The 18,386-nt window shown below is 42.8% G+C and overlaps 1 protein-coding gene across 10 annotated transcripts in view; it reads left to right on the top strand.

Annotated features, from left to right (window-relative positions):
• The window catches only part of TENM4 (teneurin transmembrane protein 4), a 2,098,843-nt gene that overhangs the window by 1,501,643 nt on the left and 578,814 nt on the right, over positions 1-18,386 (top strand). For all 10 annotated transcript variants that reach the window (XM_077451390.1, XM_077451387.1, XM_077451388.1 and 7 more), the window contains one exon: positions 5,111-5,221. In XM_077451390.1, coding sequence (XP_077307516.1) covers positions 5,111-5,221 — 111 coding nt within the window. The remainder of the gene's footprint in view (positions 1-5,110; positions 5,222-18,386) is intronic.

The following is an 18,386-nucleotide window of genomic DNA, read 5'->3' as shown; positions in this document are numbered from 1 at the left end:
TTCACAAACCTTTACATGGGAACAATGGCATAAAGCCCTATTGATCACTATTAAAGCATCCACATGTATAGAACATTAGGATAATTCACAAAACATTCTTAACAAATGGTACCTGACACTTTATGGATTATCCAAAAATACTCCCTTCCGCCTCTCCCATCTGCTGAAGGTATGAGGAATTAGTGGGAAACCTATACCATATTCTTTGGTCATGCAAGAATCTTTCAAGTTTTTGGAACTCAGTTTCCTCCTTTATTGCAGAACTTACAGGTAATTTGACAGAACTGACACCTGCAACAGCATTAAATCTAGATATATACCCACATTGCTATAGAACAATAGTATCACATATCCTGATAACAGCGCAACTTAAAATTGCCAACTTGTGGAAATGCACAGAAGCTCTTAACTTGTCAAATGTCATTATAAGACTAAATACTCAGGCCCAATACGAATTGATGTTAGCATTCAAAAATTACTATCGTCAAAAAAAAAAAAAATGGCAAGTTTGATTAAACAACCCGAGAGCCTCCAATTACTTAAAAAATAGCGATATATGATACACCAAGATATTGAATTTCTTATAGACTCCTCTTCTTCTTCTTTTCATTCCTAAAAATTTGAATATTTGATGACCAGCTCCCATCTACAGTATGATCCCACTTGGGGTGGGCGGTAGCGGGATATAAAACTTCAGATATTGTACCCTAAAGTTATTATTACTTCTTGCCATTCATTCCCCAATATTTGTTATTATCTGTTCTATGCAATATGATAAGCAATACCAATGAATTGTATTAATCTATATTGGAATGTATTTTGGAAAAAATAATAAAAATAAAAATAAAAAAGTTTAAAAAAGAAAATACAGGTCCAGATACTCAGGTGAATACATAGGTCCAGATACCCAGATAAATAGGTAGGTTTAGATACCCAAGTGAATACATAGGTCCAGATACCCAGGTTAATATATAGGTCCAGATACCCAGGTTAATACATAGGGCCAGATACCCAGGTTAATACATAGGGCCAGATACCCATGTTAATACATAGAGCCAGATACCCATGTTAATACATAGGGCCAGATACCCATGTTAATACATAGGGCCAGATACCCATGTTAATACATAGGGCCAGATACCCATGTTAATACATAGGGCCAGATACCCATGTTAATAAATAGGTCCAGATAACCAGGAGAATACATAGGTCCAGATACCCAGGTTAATACATAGGGCCAGATACCCAGGTTAATACACCAGTTCCAGATACCCAGGTGAATAAGAGGTTCAGATACTCTGGTTAGTACATAGGTACATACCCATGTGAATACACAAGCTCAAATGAATGAATGAATGAATGAAATACTTGTATAGCGCACAATGCGAACTCAATCGGAAAATATCCAAGTTAATATACAGGTCCAGATTCCCAAGTGAATACACAGTTCAGATACTCAGATTAATACACAGGTTCAGACAGTTGTGGCCCGTAATGCAGGGCGCACGGGTGCCGCCCCCCTATCCTTGTGTCCAGCCCCCTAATCTACATGCAGGCCGCCAGAAGCATGGATTCCAATTTGTTTTTTTTGAAGCACGTGATTAGAGCCAGAGGCTCCAAAAAAGGGTGGACTTGGGGTGCAGAGCACTACACTGAGGCTGAGGAAAAGAGTATTCACATTGTAGCCACACTAATGACCCATGAAAGGAAGGGCAAACCTTAGACTGAACATGTTTCAACTGAAACTGAAGAAGTGAAGATTTGCTATGTTATAGTGAACATCTAGAAATGTTAACTGTGCCTAAGCAGTACCCTGACATTTTTTTGACTGCAATTTCTCCTGAAATAAAGGAGGGTACTTACTGGTATGTGAGGGTGCCTAGGCTCCCCTTTGCCTACAGCCTCATAGCTGGATATCTGCAGTGTGAGTTCTTAGCCCCTGTACACACGGTCGGAGATTTCGACAACCAAATCCGTCTGATTTTTTTTGTCAGATCTTGTCCGAAACTGTTGCATACACACGGTCAGACTAAGTTGTCGAAAAATCCGATCATTCAGAACATGATGATGTAATTTCGTTACGATGGGACTACGTTCAGGCTAGTAGCCAATAGCTTTGATGTAGGAATTTGATCTGAGCATGCGTGGCACTTGGTCCGATCAAAATTCTCTACACATGATCGGAGTATGTCCGATCGAACCAGTTGGTCGGGAAATATTTCCAACATGTTGGAAAATTGGGTCTGACGGATATTCCGACGGAATCAGTCCGATGCATACCACACACAGTCGGATTACACGGTCTGATAGGACACATTCTGACGGATTCTCCGACCGTGTCTACAAGGGCTTAGACATTTCTGCCTCTAACTGCTGGTCTTAGATAAGATTTAGAGTAAGATTTGGTGATGTCTGCTCACTGTTCTCTTTGCTGGAGTCTCTGACATGAGGAAGCAACACCCTGCCTCTACCAAGATGGCCATCCCCACACAGAAAGACAGTGTAGTACAAGTCATGGCAAATCAGCAATGGGGAAGAGATCAGCTGAATGGAGACTGTGGGAAATATTGGTGACTAGTCTGCCTTGTTTTGGACACGGCTTCCATAGTTCAGTTCTCTTTAACCACTTGAGCCCCCAGTGCCATGGTAAAACGGTGCTGGGAAGGCAACTGTTCATCTCCCGGGATCAGTGAGTCCAGTAAAGTTCTCAGCAGGGGTGGTGGCACCACTAAGCCCAGGATCTGTAAAGATCAGTCCCCGGACTTCTGATTGTTCTACAAATTACTCAACTGCTGGTGTCCTCCACCCTCCTCCACAACATTGGTAGTCGGTGTGCCCCCTTTATGGTCAATATGCCCCCATGCTCTGTGCCCCTTTCCCTCCCCCTTTGGCAGTGGTCAGTAGGAACACTATTACAGATCAGCAAAGTAGCAATCTTCAACAGAAGTGTGTTCAGATTTTTTTTATTTACATTTAAGATTACTGGTGTATTTTTTTAATAATGGTGCAGCAGTAAGGCAGTTAAAGGAAAACTTTATTGAGCGCAATAAAAAGGGTGTCGTTGCTATCAAAAACAAAGTGTAAAGACCTAAAAGCTGGAATGGAATTAAGGTAGAAAATGTGTAACAACATTTTTTACTTATGGATTGTTTATTTGATATTTAGGTATTTTCCTGCTCTAAAAGTGCCCCTAGAAATCAAAATAACAGCTGAAACAGCAGCACTCACCAATATTTAAAAACAAAAAAAATTTCACTAATACAACTAAACAAAACTCAGTGAATGCTGAGTGCAACCTATTTAGAGGTCATTAAAGTATTCACCAATGCTTCGTAGCCCCTTGGAAGACGTCCTGTAGGACAAAACATGTAGGGCGGAGCTAAGCAGTGACATCATCACGCCAGTTGTTATGTTTTCTCCTTGTCTTTGTGTGTGAGTATGTGATTTTATCTCTAAATAAACATTTTTAAAGTGGAGGGCCAGTTATAAAAAAAAAATAAAAAAAAAGTCAGCAGCTGCAAACACTGCAGCTGCTGACTTAATAAACACACTCACCTGTCCAGGGCGCCCGCGATGTCGGCCGCCCGAGGCCGACCCGTCCCTCGGCTCTCGGGTCCCGGCGCCGCCATCCCTTGTAAGGGAAACAGGCAGCGGAGCCTTATGGCTTCACTGCCCGTTTCCTACTGCGCATGCGCGAGTCCCGCAGCTACTGCGCATGCGCGAGTCCCGCAGCGCTTTCTGAATGGGACGCGCTGTGTTCTGGAACACACAGTTCCCAGAACACAGCGCGACTCATTACCCAGAAGACGCCGCGACGAAGACAGAAGACAGAAGATCTCCGCGGAGGAGGAAGAGGAAGATCAGGAGAAAGTGCCTAGCAACAGGCATTTCTGGTAAGTAAAAAAAAAAAAATTTTTCATTTTTTTTTTTTTTTAGATTTTTTGTAATTTTTAACATTTTTTTGTTTTTCAGGGTGGCCCTCCCCTTTAACGTATTTTACTATCGGCACTCTCCTTGCTCTTCTCTCTTTGTGTGAGTGACTGCTGCATATGTGAGTTATTCATTCAGTGGAGATCCGAGCAGTATTACCTAGAACTTAAGAGGACTTAAGCATTCCTGCACTTGGGGTTTCAATGCTGTGACCATCCATCTATTTGGGATCATTTTATAGTATTTTTGGCATGTGAATAATTTATTGTTTGTTCGATATTCTAATGGTTAGTGGCTCCAAAGAAGGACAAGGGAACAAAATTAGTGGAATCAATGATTGGCAAATAAGAATGTTCTGATGAATGCGTGTTCAAACAAAAAATATATAACGGTGTATGGCCAGTTTTACTATGAAGCACAAAACTTTGTACCATCCCTATGGGCCCCTTGAAGTCTGAAGCCCCAGGCAGCTGTCATTTCTTCTATAAGGAATCCTCCGCTGGTTCCTTATATGTTTTATGTCTGGTTGAGATGAACATTCCATTGAGAAGTTGTCTGATGGTATTCTGTGTCTATGAAAGCAGTATTAGCCCTTGTACACACGGTCGGAGATTCTGACAACCAAATCCATCGGAGTAATTCCGACGGATTAATTCCAGAAGAGGTCCGGAAGGGACGTTGCATACACACGGTCAGACTAAGTTGTTGTAAAATCTGATTGTACATAACGTGATGACGTTATTTCGTTATGACGGGACTACGTTCAGGCTAGTAGCCAATAGCTTTGGTCTAGGAATTTGATCTGAGCATGCGTGGCACTTTGTCCGTCGGAGTAGGCTACACATGATCGGAGTATGTGCGATCGAGGAAATGGTCGGAAAATTTTACCGACAAGTTGGAAAAATTGGTCCGTCGGATATTCCGACAGAAACAGTCCAATGCAGACCACACACAGTCAGAATATCCGACAAAACAGTCCGATAGGAAACATTCCAACGGAATCTCCAACCGTGTGTACAAGGGCTAAGAGTGTTTTATTCCTACCCAAAGGCGGCACCATGTTGAACCTAGTCTCATCATAACTGCTTGATCAGAACTAATCACTAATCTCTCGATCTCTCCTTCTGACAAACCTTACTGAGCTCAGGCACACATAATTATGAAACCTATTCTTTTACAGACCTGGAAGATGTGGAGTTGTGCAATCCTGCTCTAGAACAATGTTTCCCCACCAACGTTCTCGGGGACATGCAGCAGTTCCAGAATACAGACTATCCTCACAGGAGCCCAGGTAGATCAAATCACTGACAGATACATCCGTGTTACATCACCCGTTAACCTGAAATTAATCTTAATCTGTTTGGAACATTATGAAAACATATTCACATGCCTAGTGATCCGGTGGTGTTCTGTAGGGTCTCCCACGCCTTTGCAACACACCAGGTCCAGCTCTACTATTTCCTTCTGTGATGTCATCAGGAAGCCGGTGGCATTTTTTGGGCTCTTGGAGCCCGGATGATGTGCATGTGCTGGGCATCATTATCAGAGGGCTGACTGCTAAAACCAGGAAGAGACAGTCTATCCCCTAGATGATGTGGTCCATATGCAGTAGAATACCCCGCGGCCTGACGTACCAGGAGGTTGTGGGTACTTCTTTTTCCCTTCTTGTCTAGGCAAAAATACAGGAAGTGTAGGAATGTTTTCCCCCCAAAAAGGTAAAAAATACAAATTAAGCATTTAAATAGCTTCCAATTCTAAGAAAGGATGGGGAGAGGAGTGGAAAGTGTGGTGGGTGAAGGTCCGCATTAATGTACAAAGCTTAAAGCGGAGGTCCACCCTAAAATGGACCTTCCGCTCATCGGAATCCTCCCCCCCTCCGGCGCCACAATTGGCACCTTTCAGGGGGGAGGGGGGTGCAGTTACCTGGATAATCCAGGTAAATGCACCCACTTCCGGGATAGCTCTCTGCGGAAAGGGGCGTAGATTACGCCCCTTTCCGCAAGTGCCCGCCCCTTTCTGCAAGTGCCCCGCTGCCTGCTGGGAAAACACACAGATCCCAGAGGCAGCGGGGACCGTCCTTATTGCGCAGCGCGCTTCGCGCATGCGCAGTAGGGAACCGGGAAATGAAGCCGAAAGGCTCCATTTCCTGATTCCCATACCCAAGATGGCGGCGGCAGCACCCGAGAAACGATCTACAGATCGGCTTCGGGTGCCGACATCGTGGGCGCGCTGGACAGGTAAGTGTCACTATTTTAAAAGTCAGCAGCTGCAGTATTTGTAGCTGCTGGCTTTAAAAAAAAAAAAAAAAAAAACACGGAGTCCCGGCGGACTCCCGCTTTAACTCCAGACAACATTTTTTTCTCTACAGTTTTTAAAATATATGTAAAGCCCAAACTTTTTGTTGGTTGTTTTAGATGTGTGGTTCTCAACTCCTGTCCAAACCAGGTTTGCAAGATAACTGAAATACATCACAATTGATTCATTTTGCTGCACAATGACTGCAGTATTCTAGTCTGCATCTCCCCAAGGTAATACTTAAACTCTGGCCTGTTAGTGGGACCGAATACAGGAGTTGAGAACCACTGTTTTAGATGGAATGGAGAACAGTTAAAACCCCTATTTAATTTTTTTTTTTTTTTTTTTGCTGTCTGTGTACCCCTGATGAGACTCCTCTTCACTTCCTGTACTAGGGACACAACAGGAAATGCAAGGAAATCTCTCCAAAATTAAGAGAATTCCCAACTTGCTGCAGAAACATCTGACAACACTAGAAGATTTGTCCCTCGCCTCTTAAGGCTCATTTACACTTGCTTCGGCTTCAACACACATTCAAGGCTGGTTTACACTTGCTTCAAAACAAGGCTTCGGACACCCTTTGTTAAAGTTCTCTGAACGCTAGTCAAAGCTCCTGTCACTAAATAAAATGGTTAGCTTACAGTCCTGTTTACACCTTGCTTTTGCTTTACTTTGGCTCTGCTTCAAAAATTATGCCCCATGTCACTTTAGTTGTGCGTCAAAGCCTCTTCAAAGCATCCATAGAGGTCTATGGCAAAGCTTGCTTGAAGCCCCACCAAAGCCTCCTCGAAGCCCCATCGAAGCTCTACCAAAACTTCATCAAAGGCTCATCGAAACCCCATCAAAGCTCCACCAAAGGCTCATCGAAGCCTCATTGAAGCACCAAGCAAAAGCAAGGTGTAAACATAACTGTAGGCTAACCATTTTATTTAGTGGAGCTTTGACTGGCGTTCAGAGAGCCTAAACAAAGCGTGTCCAAAGAAATGTTTTGAAGGAAACTAGCCCTTGCTCTGGTGACAATTCCAAAATTCTTGGATTTCTTCCCACTTTCAGTGCCAGTGCCAGTGGTCAGCAGGACAAATCCTAGAGGCCTCCTTCAGACAGGCAGTAAGGGGGGGGTGCAAAGGGACTAGCCCTTCCATGCTAAATCCAAAAGTTAATAAATTGCCTTCATATACAATTTAAATGAGTGAGAAATTTATTTTTTTAAATATTTTTTTAAATATAAAAAGCAGTAAGGGCAACAAACCAGTGGTTGTAGACTCCAGAGTGTTTTTTAAAAAAATGAATAATGGAAAAAGAGGGTCAACATGTTTTGGGGGTTGCAAGATACAACTTTCTTCAAGGCTTGAAAAATGTTGAGAATTGAGATCTGGACTGGGCTGGAAGGTCAAAGGAATAAATAATTGATTGTAATACCTGTGACATATCTCCCCATCGGTGAGATTGGGCCACAGATAGATCACTGTCAGTGACCCAACTGTCAGGGTAGGAAGCGATAGAAAATCTCCCTGACAGGGTCATAGATAAAAAGAAAAACACATATTAGTAGAATGAGGAAGCGTTAGAATTGGTGACATTTTATTGCTGTCCCTTTCTTCTTGTTCCGGTGACTGTAACCTCACCATTTTTCTATGGGCATCACAGGAACAGCAAGAAAGGGCAAATCTCCTCCAATAGGAACACAGGATGCAATAAAAACCTGCTCCAAGACAAAATAATAACGCTGGAGGTGGACTTTAAGAAAATGTTAGGAACTGGCAGTTTGTGTTTGTGCATTTCCTTCCAAGCTCTTCTGAATAAAAATGGAACCAAGCAGGAGACAACTGAGGGCAGCACACCCAACAAGACCTTTTATTGTAGGGACAGATTTCTGTACCATGCAAGTGTGCCGTGGTCTTACAGTGATTGGTGGGTAAGGTGAAAGATGGGTGTTCCTAAAGGACATGGTTCATAGAGGATCACCTTTTAACATCTTCTAGCATCACTTTCCTTTCTGATTCTTGCAATTGGGTCACATGACAACTCAAAAGACTCAAAAGAAGTTGGTGCTGGAAGACTTCCCTCTGTCATATACTACGATTGCAGGTCTGAATGGAAGGGGGTAGCTATATAATGTCCCCCCACCCTCATGCGCCACTGACTCTGTGTCCCACTCTAATCAATGTCTGAATGATGAAGTACACTATATTGCCCAAAGTTTTGGGACGCACATGAACTATAATGGCATCCCAGTCTTAATCTGTAGGGTTCAATATTGAGTAGGCCCACCCTTTGCAGCTATAACAGCTTCAACTCTTCTGGGAAGGCTGTCCACAAGGTCTAGGAGTGTGTCTATGGGGATGTTTGACCATTCTTCCAGAAGCACATTTGTGAGGTCAGGTATGATCTTGGACGAGAAGGCCTTGCTCACAGTCTTCGCTCTAATTCAGTCAAGTATCTCCACCTCAAACTCACTCATCCATGTCTTTATGGACCTTGCTTTGTGCACTGGTGGGCAGTCATGCTGGAACAGGAAGGGGCCATCCCCAAACTATTCCCACAAAGTTGAGAGCATGAAATTGTCCAAAATGTCTTGGTATGCTGACACGTTAAGAGTTCCCTTCACTGGAACTAAGTGGTCAAGCCCAACTGCGAAAAAACAACCCCACACCATAATCCCCCCTCCACCAAATTATTTGGACAAGTGCACAAAGCAAGGTCCATAAAGACATGAATAAGCGAGTTTGGGTTAAAGGAGCTGGAGGAACTGGAGTTTGGTGTGGAGGAACAGTTCTGAGCACCTGTCCTCAGGAAGGTTGTGCTGGAAATGGAGCGAGTACAAAGGAGGGCAACAAAACTAATAAAGGGTCTGGAGGATATTAGTTATGAGGAAAGGTTGCGAGCACTGAACTTATTCTCTCTGGAGAAGAGACGCTTGAGAGGGGATATGATTTCAATATACAAATACCGTACTGGTGACTCCACAATAGAAATTTAGGAAGTTTAACAACACTCATGGCCACTCATTAAAATTAGAAAAAAAGAGGTTTAACCTTAAATTACGTAGAGGGTTCTTTACTGTAAGTGTGGCCAGGAAGTGGAATTGTCTTCCACAGGTGGTGGCCACAGCGGAGGGGCATTGATAGTTTCAAGAAACTATTAGATAAGCACCTGAATGACCACAACATACAGGGATATACAATGTAATACTGACATATAATCACACACATAGGTTGGATTTGATGGACTTGTGTATTTTTTTAACCTCACCTACTATGGAGATTCACCTTCCAGCAGGCCAACGACCCTAAACATACAACCTGCCCTGACTTCAACCCTAGAACTTGACTGTCCTGACCTCAACCCTATAGAACATCTTTGAGATGAGTTAAAGCAGAGACTGTAAGCCAGGCCTTCTCGTTCAACATCAGTGCCTGACCTCACAAATGCGCTTCTGGAAGAATGGTCAGACATTCCCATAGACACACTCCTAAACCTTGTGGACGGCCTTCCCAGAAGAGTTGAAGCTGTTATAGCTGCAAAGGGTGGGCCAACTCAATATTGAACCCTACGGACTAAGATTGGGAAGCCATTACAGTTCATGTGCGTGTAAAGGCAGGTGTCCCAATAGTTTTGGTAACATAGAGTATCTGTATAGTGATTATCATTTAAATACACACTTTTATCTGTAATTTTATCAAATCTAAATACGTGGCACACACTGTGCCAGCCTCCCACCCACTCTCATTTTCCCTCCTTTGGTCCCCGCTGCTTTCCTAGGCTAGATTACGTCTGCCGCTCAGGCACAAAAGAAGATAATTGAAAAATTGAAGTAAACAGATTATGTATTAAACTCTTAGAAACATTTCTGTACGTAGACCTCAGGTAGTCTCAGTACTTATAAAAGAAACCGATACCTTTAATTGCAATAAGATGTGATATATCTGAAAATAAATAAAACACGCCTACCCCCCACAAATACTGAGAGGTATAAACGCAGGGAAATTATAAGGCAATTTTGGTAAGTACATTTAGCGAGCTGTTATTACAATATTTATATGAAACAAAATATTTGGTGAGATTTTCATAGATTTTCTTGCATGCTGTTCCACATTTTTGGGTATTACAATTCATGTAGAGGGTTGTAAACACGTCTTCCGATGGTCACCTGTATTTCAGGGAATTAGTTCGGGAGAATGAGTGGGATGGGGGAGTTAGGCATATATTTAATTTCTTTATTTTTTATGACCAAAACTAATATATATATATATATATATATATATATATATATATATATATATATATATATATATATATATATATATATATATATATATATATATATCTATATAATATAAAAATATGGAAAAACATAAAAAGTGCAGCGCTTTTTCTAGCAAGTTACACCAATGTGCACATACAGGGGGATATTTCCGAAAGGCAAATCCACTTTGCACTACAAGTGCACTTAGAAGTGCAATCACTGTAGATCTGAGGCGTTTTGTCACTTTGTCACGTTAGAGCCCTTTCACACTGCCAGTGCATGAAAAACGCTGGTAAAGCACCGCTTAAACTAGCAGCGCTTTACCAGCGTTTTTCGAGTGCTAGCGGGCTGCTTTTAATCCCCGCCGGTGGCCAAATAAAGGGTTAAAATCGCCCACAAAGCGCAGCTGCCAAAAGCGATTTGCAGGCGTTTCCCATTGATTTCAATGGGAAGGGGCGCTTTAGGTGCGGTGTATTCACCGCTCCAAAAGCGCTGCAAAGAAGCTGCTTGCAGGACTTTTTTTGACGCCCTGCCAGCGCAGCGCCTCAGTGTGAAAGCACTCGGGCCATATTCTTTCCAGCCTTGACATTCTCCACGTTTGTCATGTTACAAACAAAAAAACGTAAATGTATTTTATTGGAATTTTATGTGATAGACCAACACAAAGTGGCACATAATTGTGAAGTGGAAGGAAAATTATAAATGGTTTTCAATATGTTTTACAAATACATTTCTGAAAAGTGTGGCGTGCATTTCTATTCAGCCTCCTTTACTCTGATACCCCTAAATAAATTCTAGCGGAACCAATTGCCCTTACCCGTACATGATTTGGTGCATGGGGTCTGAGACGCACACGCTGCGGTCTGCCTATGTAAACAACGTAGATCGCCGTTCTGCCAGAGGGGAAGATGGAGATTCTGTGTTTCTGCTTAGATCTCTGTTTTCTCCCAGTCAAAGCACCCCCCCCCCCCAGTTAGAACGCACTCCCTAGGGACACATTCAACCCTTTGATCGCCCCAGATTTTAACCCCTTCCCTACTAGTGTTATTGGTAACAGTGCATTTTTTTTTAGCACTGATCATTGTATTGGTGTCACTGGTCCCCAAAAAGTGTCAGTTAGGTGTCTGATCTGTCCGCCGCAATGTCGCAGTCTCGCTGCCGATCGCTGCCATTACTGGTAAAAAAATAAAATAAATAATAATTCCGTCAATATGTCCCATAGTTTGTAGATGCTCTAACTTTTGCACAAACCAATCAATATACGCTTATTGGGATTTTTTTTACCAAAAATATGTAGCAGGATATATATTGGCCTAAATTGATGAAGACATTTGATTTTTTCACATTTTTTTATTGGGTATATTTTTCAGCATAAACTAAAAAATATTGTTTTGTTTTTTTTTTCAAAATTGCCGGCCTTTTTTTGTTTATAGCGCAAAAAAAAACCTCTATAAAAAGCTCTATTTGTGGGGAAAAAAAGGACTTCAATTTCATTTGGGTACAGCGTCACACGACCGTGTCAGTGACGCATCACAAAAAATGGCCTGGTCAGGAAGGGGGTAAACCTTTCCGGGGGCTGAAGTGGTTAATATCCAAAAATGGCTTCAGGAACTATGCAATCCATCAGCCACTATATCCACTTAAAACTCGAATGCAGGTTAAAAACAGCATTGAAACTCACATGGGAAAGTTTCAAACCCAAAAGATGGCCGCACTCCGCTGCCTTCCGGTGCAGCATTGACATCACGTGGGAAGCTCCATCCTACGCGTTTCATCATCAGCCACTATATCCACTTAAAACTCTGCTGAATCAAGGTGGTCACACCATTAATAAAAGTGTCTACCCAAAATACGATACATCAGTTGGAATCCACAGTGTTTGTATCTCGATTGAAAAGACACAGCCTCCTCATAGCGCAATAAGCTTTTTAAATTTCAGTTTGTTCCAGAATAAAAAGCCACTCACCTGAATCTAGGTTAAAAACAGCATTGAAACTCATATGGGAAAGTTTCAAACCCAAAAGATGGGCGCACTCCGCTGCCTTCCGATGCCGCAATGACATCACGTGCCAAGCTCAACCCTACACGTTTCGTCATTAAAAGACGTCTCCTACCATTTAAAACCTATTTTTAATTTTAAATATATTCAATGACTACTGTGAAATTTTAAAAGGTAACTCCACTTTCCTGGGGGGAAAAAAGCAGCAAATAAAATAAAAAAAATATAGTGTATACAATTGCGACACAAGTCATAATGTGATTGAATGTTATTAAAATTTACCTTTCCTTTTCAGTTTGCAGCCACTGTAATTTTTTTGACAAATGCAATGCAATATGGCTACCTGGAGGTGTTCTGTACACGGATGGGGTACAGAACATCCCCCAGATATGTCAATTTCTGCTTGTGTGATTGGCTCACTGATTTTCCCAGAAGTCTGCGCTAAGATACAAATCAGATTTTGAGCATCTCCTGCAACAAAAATGTAATTTTTTGGTGTGATATTCTCATAGGGAAAATACCGTGTAAAGGGATGCAGACCTTGTCAATTACCTCATTAGTGCCCGGCAGGCGCAGCAGCTGATTGATAATTATAAAGCCACTCCCATACAGATTCACGCGTGGACACAGACAACCAAACATTTATTTTACCAGAATGACAAACATTAGGAATCTGGAACAAAGTTTGTTAAAAACCTTGCAATGTACAGCATCTCACAAAAATGAGTACACCCCTCACATTTTTGTAAATATTTTATTCTATCTTTTCATGTGACAACACTGAAGAAATTACACTTTGCTGTAATGTAAAGTAGTGAGTGTACAGCTTGTATAACAGTGAAAATTTGGTGTTCCCTCAAAATAACTCAACACACAGCCATTAATGTCTAAATCGCTGGTAACTAAGTGAAAATGTCCAAATCGGGCCCAAAGTGTCAATATTTTGTGTGGCCACCATTATTTTCCAGCACTGCCTTAACCCTCTTTGGCATGGAGTTCACCAGAGCTTCACAGGTTGCCACTGGAGTCCTCTTCTACTCCTGAATGACAACATCACAGATCTGGTGGACGTTGGAGACCTTGCACTCCTCCACCTTCCATTTGAGGATGCCCCACAGATGCTCAATAGGGTTTAGGTCTGGAGACATGCTTGGCCAGTCCATCACCTTTACCCTCAGCTTCTTTAGCAAGGTAGTGGTCATCTTGGAGGTGTGTTTGGGGTCGTTATCATGTTGGAATACTGCCCTGCGACCCAGTCTCCGAAGGGAGGGGATCATGTTCTGCTTCAGTATGTCACAATACATGTTGACATTCATGGTTTCCTCAATGAACTGTAGCTCCCCAGTGCCGGCAGCACTCATGCAGCCCCAGACCATGACACTCCCACCACCATGCTTGACACGTGGACACAGATAACTAAACATTTATTTTATCAGAATGACAAAGGGTAGGAATCTGCAACAAAGTTTGTTAAAACCCTTGCAATGTACATAGATCAGTGTTTCTCAACTCCAGTCCTCAAGGCGCACCAACAGGTCATGTTTTCAGGATTTCCCTCAGATGAAACAGCTGTGGTGATTACTAAGGCAGGGAAACTGATCAAATCCCCCGTGCAAAATAATGGAAAGCCTGAAAACATGACCTGTTAGTGCACGGACATAGATCACCCAGAGGGGAATATCTTTTTCTGAACAATAGTGGCGTTACTCTTTAAGGTTCCGTTTTACATGTAACAATTATTGCGTGCCGCCATCTTGGATTCAGGAGTTGGCTGCCACTTCCTGATTACAGATGGACACTTGGTGACCTGGTGACGTGCTGCTAGATCTTGTCTTCCTTGTCTTTTAGATTAGTTCTGCGTTGTTTGGCCCCATCAGGCCCGCCTCTGTCTGATCACTCTCTGCTATTGTAATTCATTTTTATTTAGTACAGGCATTTACATAGCACCAACAATGTATGCAGTGCTTTACATATTGTACATGCCAGTGCTCAAAATTTTTGGGGGGTCGCAAACATTTTTTGGAAAAAAATCATCAATTGCAGCCACTGTGCCCATCAAACACTGCCACTGTGCCCATCAAACACTGCCACTGTGCCCATCAAACGCTGGCACTGTTCCCTCAAATGCTGCCACTGTGCCAAATGCTGCCACTATGCCCATTAAATGCTGCCACTGTGCCATCAAACGCTGCCACTGTGTCAAACGCTGCCAGTGTGCCCATCAAACACTGCCAGTGTGCCCATCAAATGCTGCAAGTGTGCCCATCATGTGCTGCCACTGTGCCCATCATGTGCTGCCACTGTACCCATCAAATGCTGCCAGTGTGCCCATCATATGCTGCCAGTGTGCCCATCAAATGCTGCCAGTGTGCCCTTGAATGCCCCCCCCAGTGTGAACCCCGTCCGCTTGCCGTCTGCCCGGCACTTACCCTGTTTTGGTGGGGCAGCGGATGACGGCGACAAGCGGGGTCCTTTGTGGGGGTCCTCCATGCGTCTCCTGCCATCCTCATCTCCCGTCCTCTCCTCCTGATAGGTGTCCAATAGTTTCAGCCAATCGGGTGACAGGTCACAAACCCGAGCACCTGATTGGCGGAGAGGCGGTTTAGTGTCAGGAAAGCGAATAGTCATTCACTTTTCTAACACAGCTGAGTGACCTGCAAGCGCCCAGCATGGCGCTCGCAGGTCACCTTTTTTGACGCCTATTAGAGACTATGGCTCTAATCAGGTGCTTCAAAAGCACCCCCCGCCACCGCTGAAATTCAGGGACCCGAAAAGGGGCCGGGTGCCTGAATAGGGGGTGGCAGCGGCGGCCATAGATAGATTCACGCAATTCATGAATATATCTATTGGTGATAGAGGGGTGGCAGGAGAGAGGGGGCAACGACCTTAATGCACGGGCCGCCACTTGGTACATTCCCATCTCAAGAGGAGCTAACAACTGAATGATAGAAAGAACTGAAATCCAATGACTGAAAGGGGTGGGCCAAGGAGAGCCAGGCTGGGGAGAAAGGAGATAGATGATGGAGGGATGGTAGCTCTATCTGGCTTCCTGCAGCTTCTAATGCACATTGTGAGAAGCTCACAGTGTGCAGTGAAATCAAAGTAAGCCATTTCAATCTAGGAGAGGAGCCGGTACAACTGTGCAAGACTGAAGGGAAGAGTTGAGCTTTAAGCATTCCCTATTCTACCAACAATTAAATATATAGAAACTTTTTCTAATTATGTTAGTTTTATATATATATATATATATAAAACTAACAGGGACTAGAATCTTTTCCTGCCCTATTCAAAACATCAAACTTCCAAAATATTCAAAAATTAAAAAAAAAAAAACATCTTAGACCGGCTCCATTTGAATGACAAGGTTCAGGTAAAACACAGGAGTAATGTACAATCTGAATGCAGGAAGATTGAACCTGCCGTCTATTATGCATGACCTTATAATGAGAAGAATAATACTTGTGAAGAGAGATTATGAATAATTATTTATTACACCGAGTGTGAAAGTCGGGGAAAAAATATTTCACGCATACCGTATCGCTATGCAACGCTTCTGCTAATGAGTTAATTCTCTGAAGGATAGGAGTGCATATATTATCAGGAGAAAATACAGTTTTGTAATGCTAAATTCCGTTTCCAATCAGATGCTTTTTTTATATTTTTAATTTTTTTTTTTTTTACTTCCATAATAATGAGAAAAGATATTCACCTTCTTTTTTTTTTTTTTCGCAGAATTTGCTTATTTCAAGAATTATTCTAGTTAATGTAAAATACTTATTTTCTGTCCTTATATGTGTTATAATTGGACAACTGTTAAAGCTGAACTCTGGCCAATTAATTTAATACACACTAATGTTCTAAAAAAAAAAAATATGTAATTGCCTTGCCATAGATTTGTGATTTGGACACACCTGCTAGATAGTACAGACAGGTCAGTGACCTCACTTTTCCCCACTGCAGGAAAATAAAAAAAGAAAAGCCCCCCAAGCCCCTCCATTTTTATTTTATAGTTTTAAGCTTTTTGGAGTTTTTTTTTTTTTGCGTTTTTATGTTAGTCATGTGATTCATGGGGGCTTGAGATACTAAAGGCATTTAGATTGTGCACTTTGCAAGTGCAGTTGCATTCTGCAAGGGCATTTGCTCCAGAACTTCATAGATTAAGTGGCGCTTCAATTTGCAAAGAATATCCAATCACATGCAAGGAATTTTTTTTTTTTTAAACTGTATTTTGGTTCTTGCACATGATTGGATCATGGAAGACAGCAGAGCGTTCAATTGTTTACCAACCTCTGGAGCAAATGTCCTTGCAGAGTGCAACTGCACTTGCAAAATTCACAGTCTATTTGTCTAGTAAATCAACCCCACTGGGTGCTCTTCAGTCTTCTCCCGGCAGTAGGTGCTCCTGGGTGATTCAGAAAGTGGCACTGACATGATATCAGCACCTACCTTTGCATCAATACACTGCAAGTACAGGGGTGGGGCTATGGCCGTACAACAGTGAGTGCATTAAAAATGTTCCATTTGTTTGCTTGAAGCTTCAGCCTGAGTCACCCCGATAAGGGATGACTCATTCACTTGTGTAAATAGATTTTTAGCTTGAGCTATTTAGTTCTGTAAACAACAACGTGAGAGCATGAAGAAGACAAAACCAAGTCTAAGGCACCACCTGTTGGCTTAAAGTGTAAAAAACTTTGCAAAATAGTTTTTTTAATGGACCCTTTCAGGAGCTCTATGACATAATGTACCAGTATACACCGTAAATTAGCACATAATGGCAGGCCTGTAAAACAAACTCTTCAGCACTGCGCTGTCACCACTCCAGTTGGCCTAACCTGTTTTTCTGCTACAATGAAGCTTGAAGATCTGCCTGATTGCAGTGGATGTTTTTATCTTTTGTGGGGGGGGGGGGGGGGGGGGGCGGCAAACAACCAGCCAGTGGTGTAGTACTACTATACACCCCCTCCTTCCCCGGCGGCGGGCCAATAACACCCCCCACGGGCGTTTACCCAATCTACTGTATGTGGTGGACTGTGGTGTTCTACAGCACGGCCCTTGCTGTGTGCAGGCAATGGCTCCGGTGTCCGCTCCTCCATTGGCTTCCGCCACCGTGTCTCTTTCGCCTAAGCGCTAGGCATCCAATCCTGACACTTTGGCCAATCGGGAAACAGGTCTCATGACCTACCTTCTGGATGTCAGGGAGGAACTTTAGTGTGAAAATATAAAAAATTTGTTTGCTATCGTCACACAACTGGGTAAGCTCGGGGCGAAATGCTCTACGTTCCAAACCCACTTTTTTTTTAAGCCTATTAGAGCCTCTGGCTCTAATCAGGTGCTTCAAAACAACACCCACCCCACATTGGAATCCATAGTGCGGTGCCCTGATATGTAGATCAGGGGGCCGAACGCATGGACAGGGGAAGTGGTATCCGTGCCCCCTTTATGGACGGGCCGCCACTGCCTGATTATCTGGCAGAGGTGCCTACACTGGTAAACAGATATATAAATCAAAAGAAGCAGTTTAACTGGGTTCAATTTTAAAGTAGCAGTCCACCCTAACACTAAAATCTCTACATCTACAGACATCCGCGATCTAACGCTAACCCTGTAAAGAATAAATCACTATACATAACTATTCTGAAGCCGCTCCCACCTGATCCCATGCTGAACTGTTAGCTGCGGCTTGGCTGTGAATGTGGGTGCAGAGGAGGCAGTCAACAACGCAAGCCCCATAGTGACATCACTCCCCATTCATTTCACAGCCATTGTCGGTTCTGCAGAGGCTCTGCAGAGCTTCCACCGCTGGAGATCAGACCAGATCGGCTTCAAAAAAGTATGTTTTTTACTGATTTCTTCTTTACAGGGCTAGATTGGGTAGTGTTAGATTGTGGATATCTGTAGATGCAGGGATTTTAGTGT

This window comes from Lithobates pipiens, unplaced genomic scaffold (assembly GCF_037356315.1).
Source record: "Lithobates pipiens isolate NorthernLeopardFrog02 unplaced genomic scaffold, aLitPip1_a1.2 Scaffold_23, whole genome shotgun sequence".
Lineage (NCBI taxonomy): Eukaryota > Metazoa > Chordata > Amphibia > Anura > Ranidae > Lithobates > Lithobates pipiens.
The sequence above is the reverse complement of the archived record's forward strand: the minus strand, read 5'-3'. Positions and strand labels throughout refer to the sequence as shown.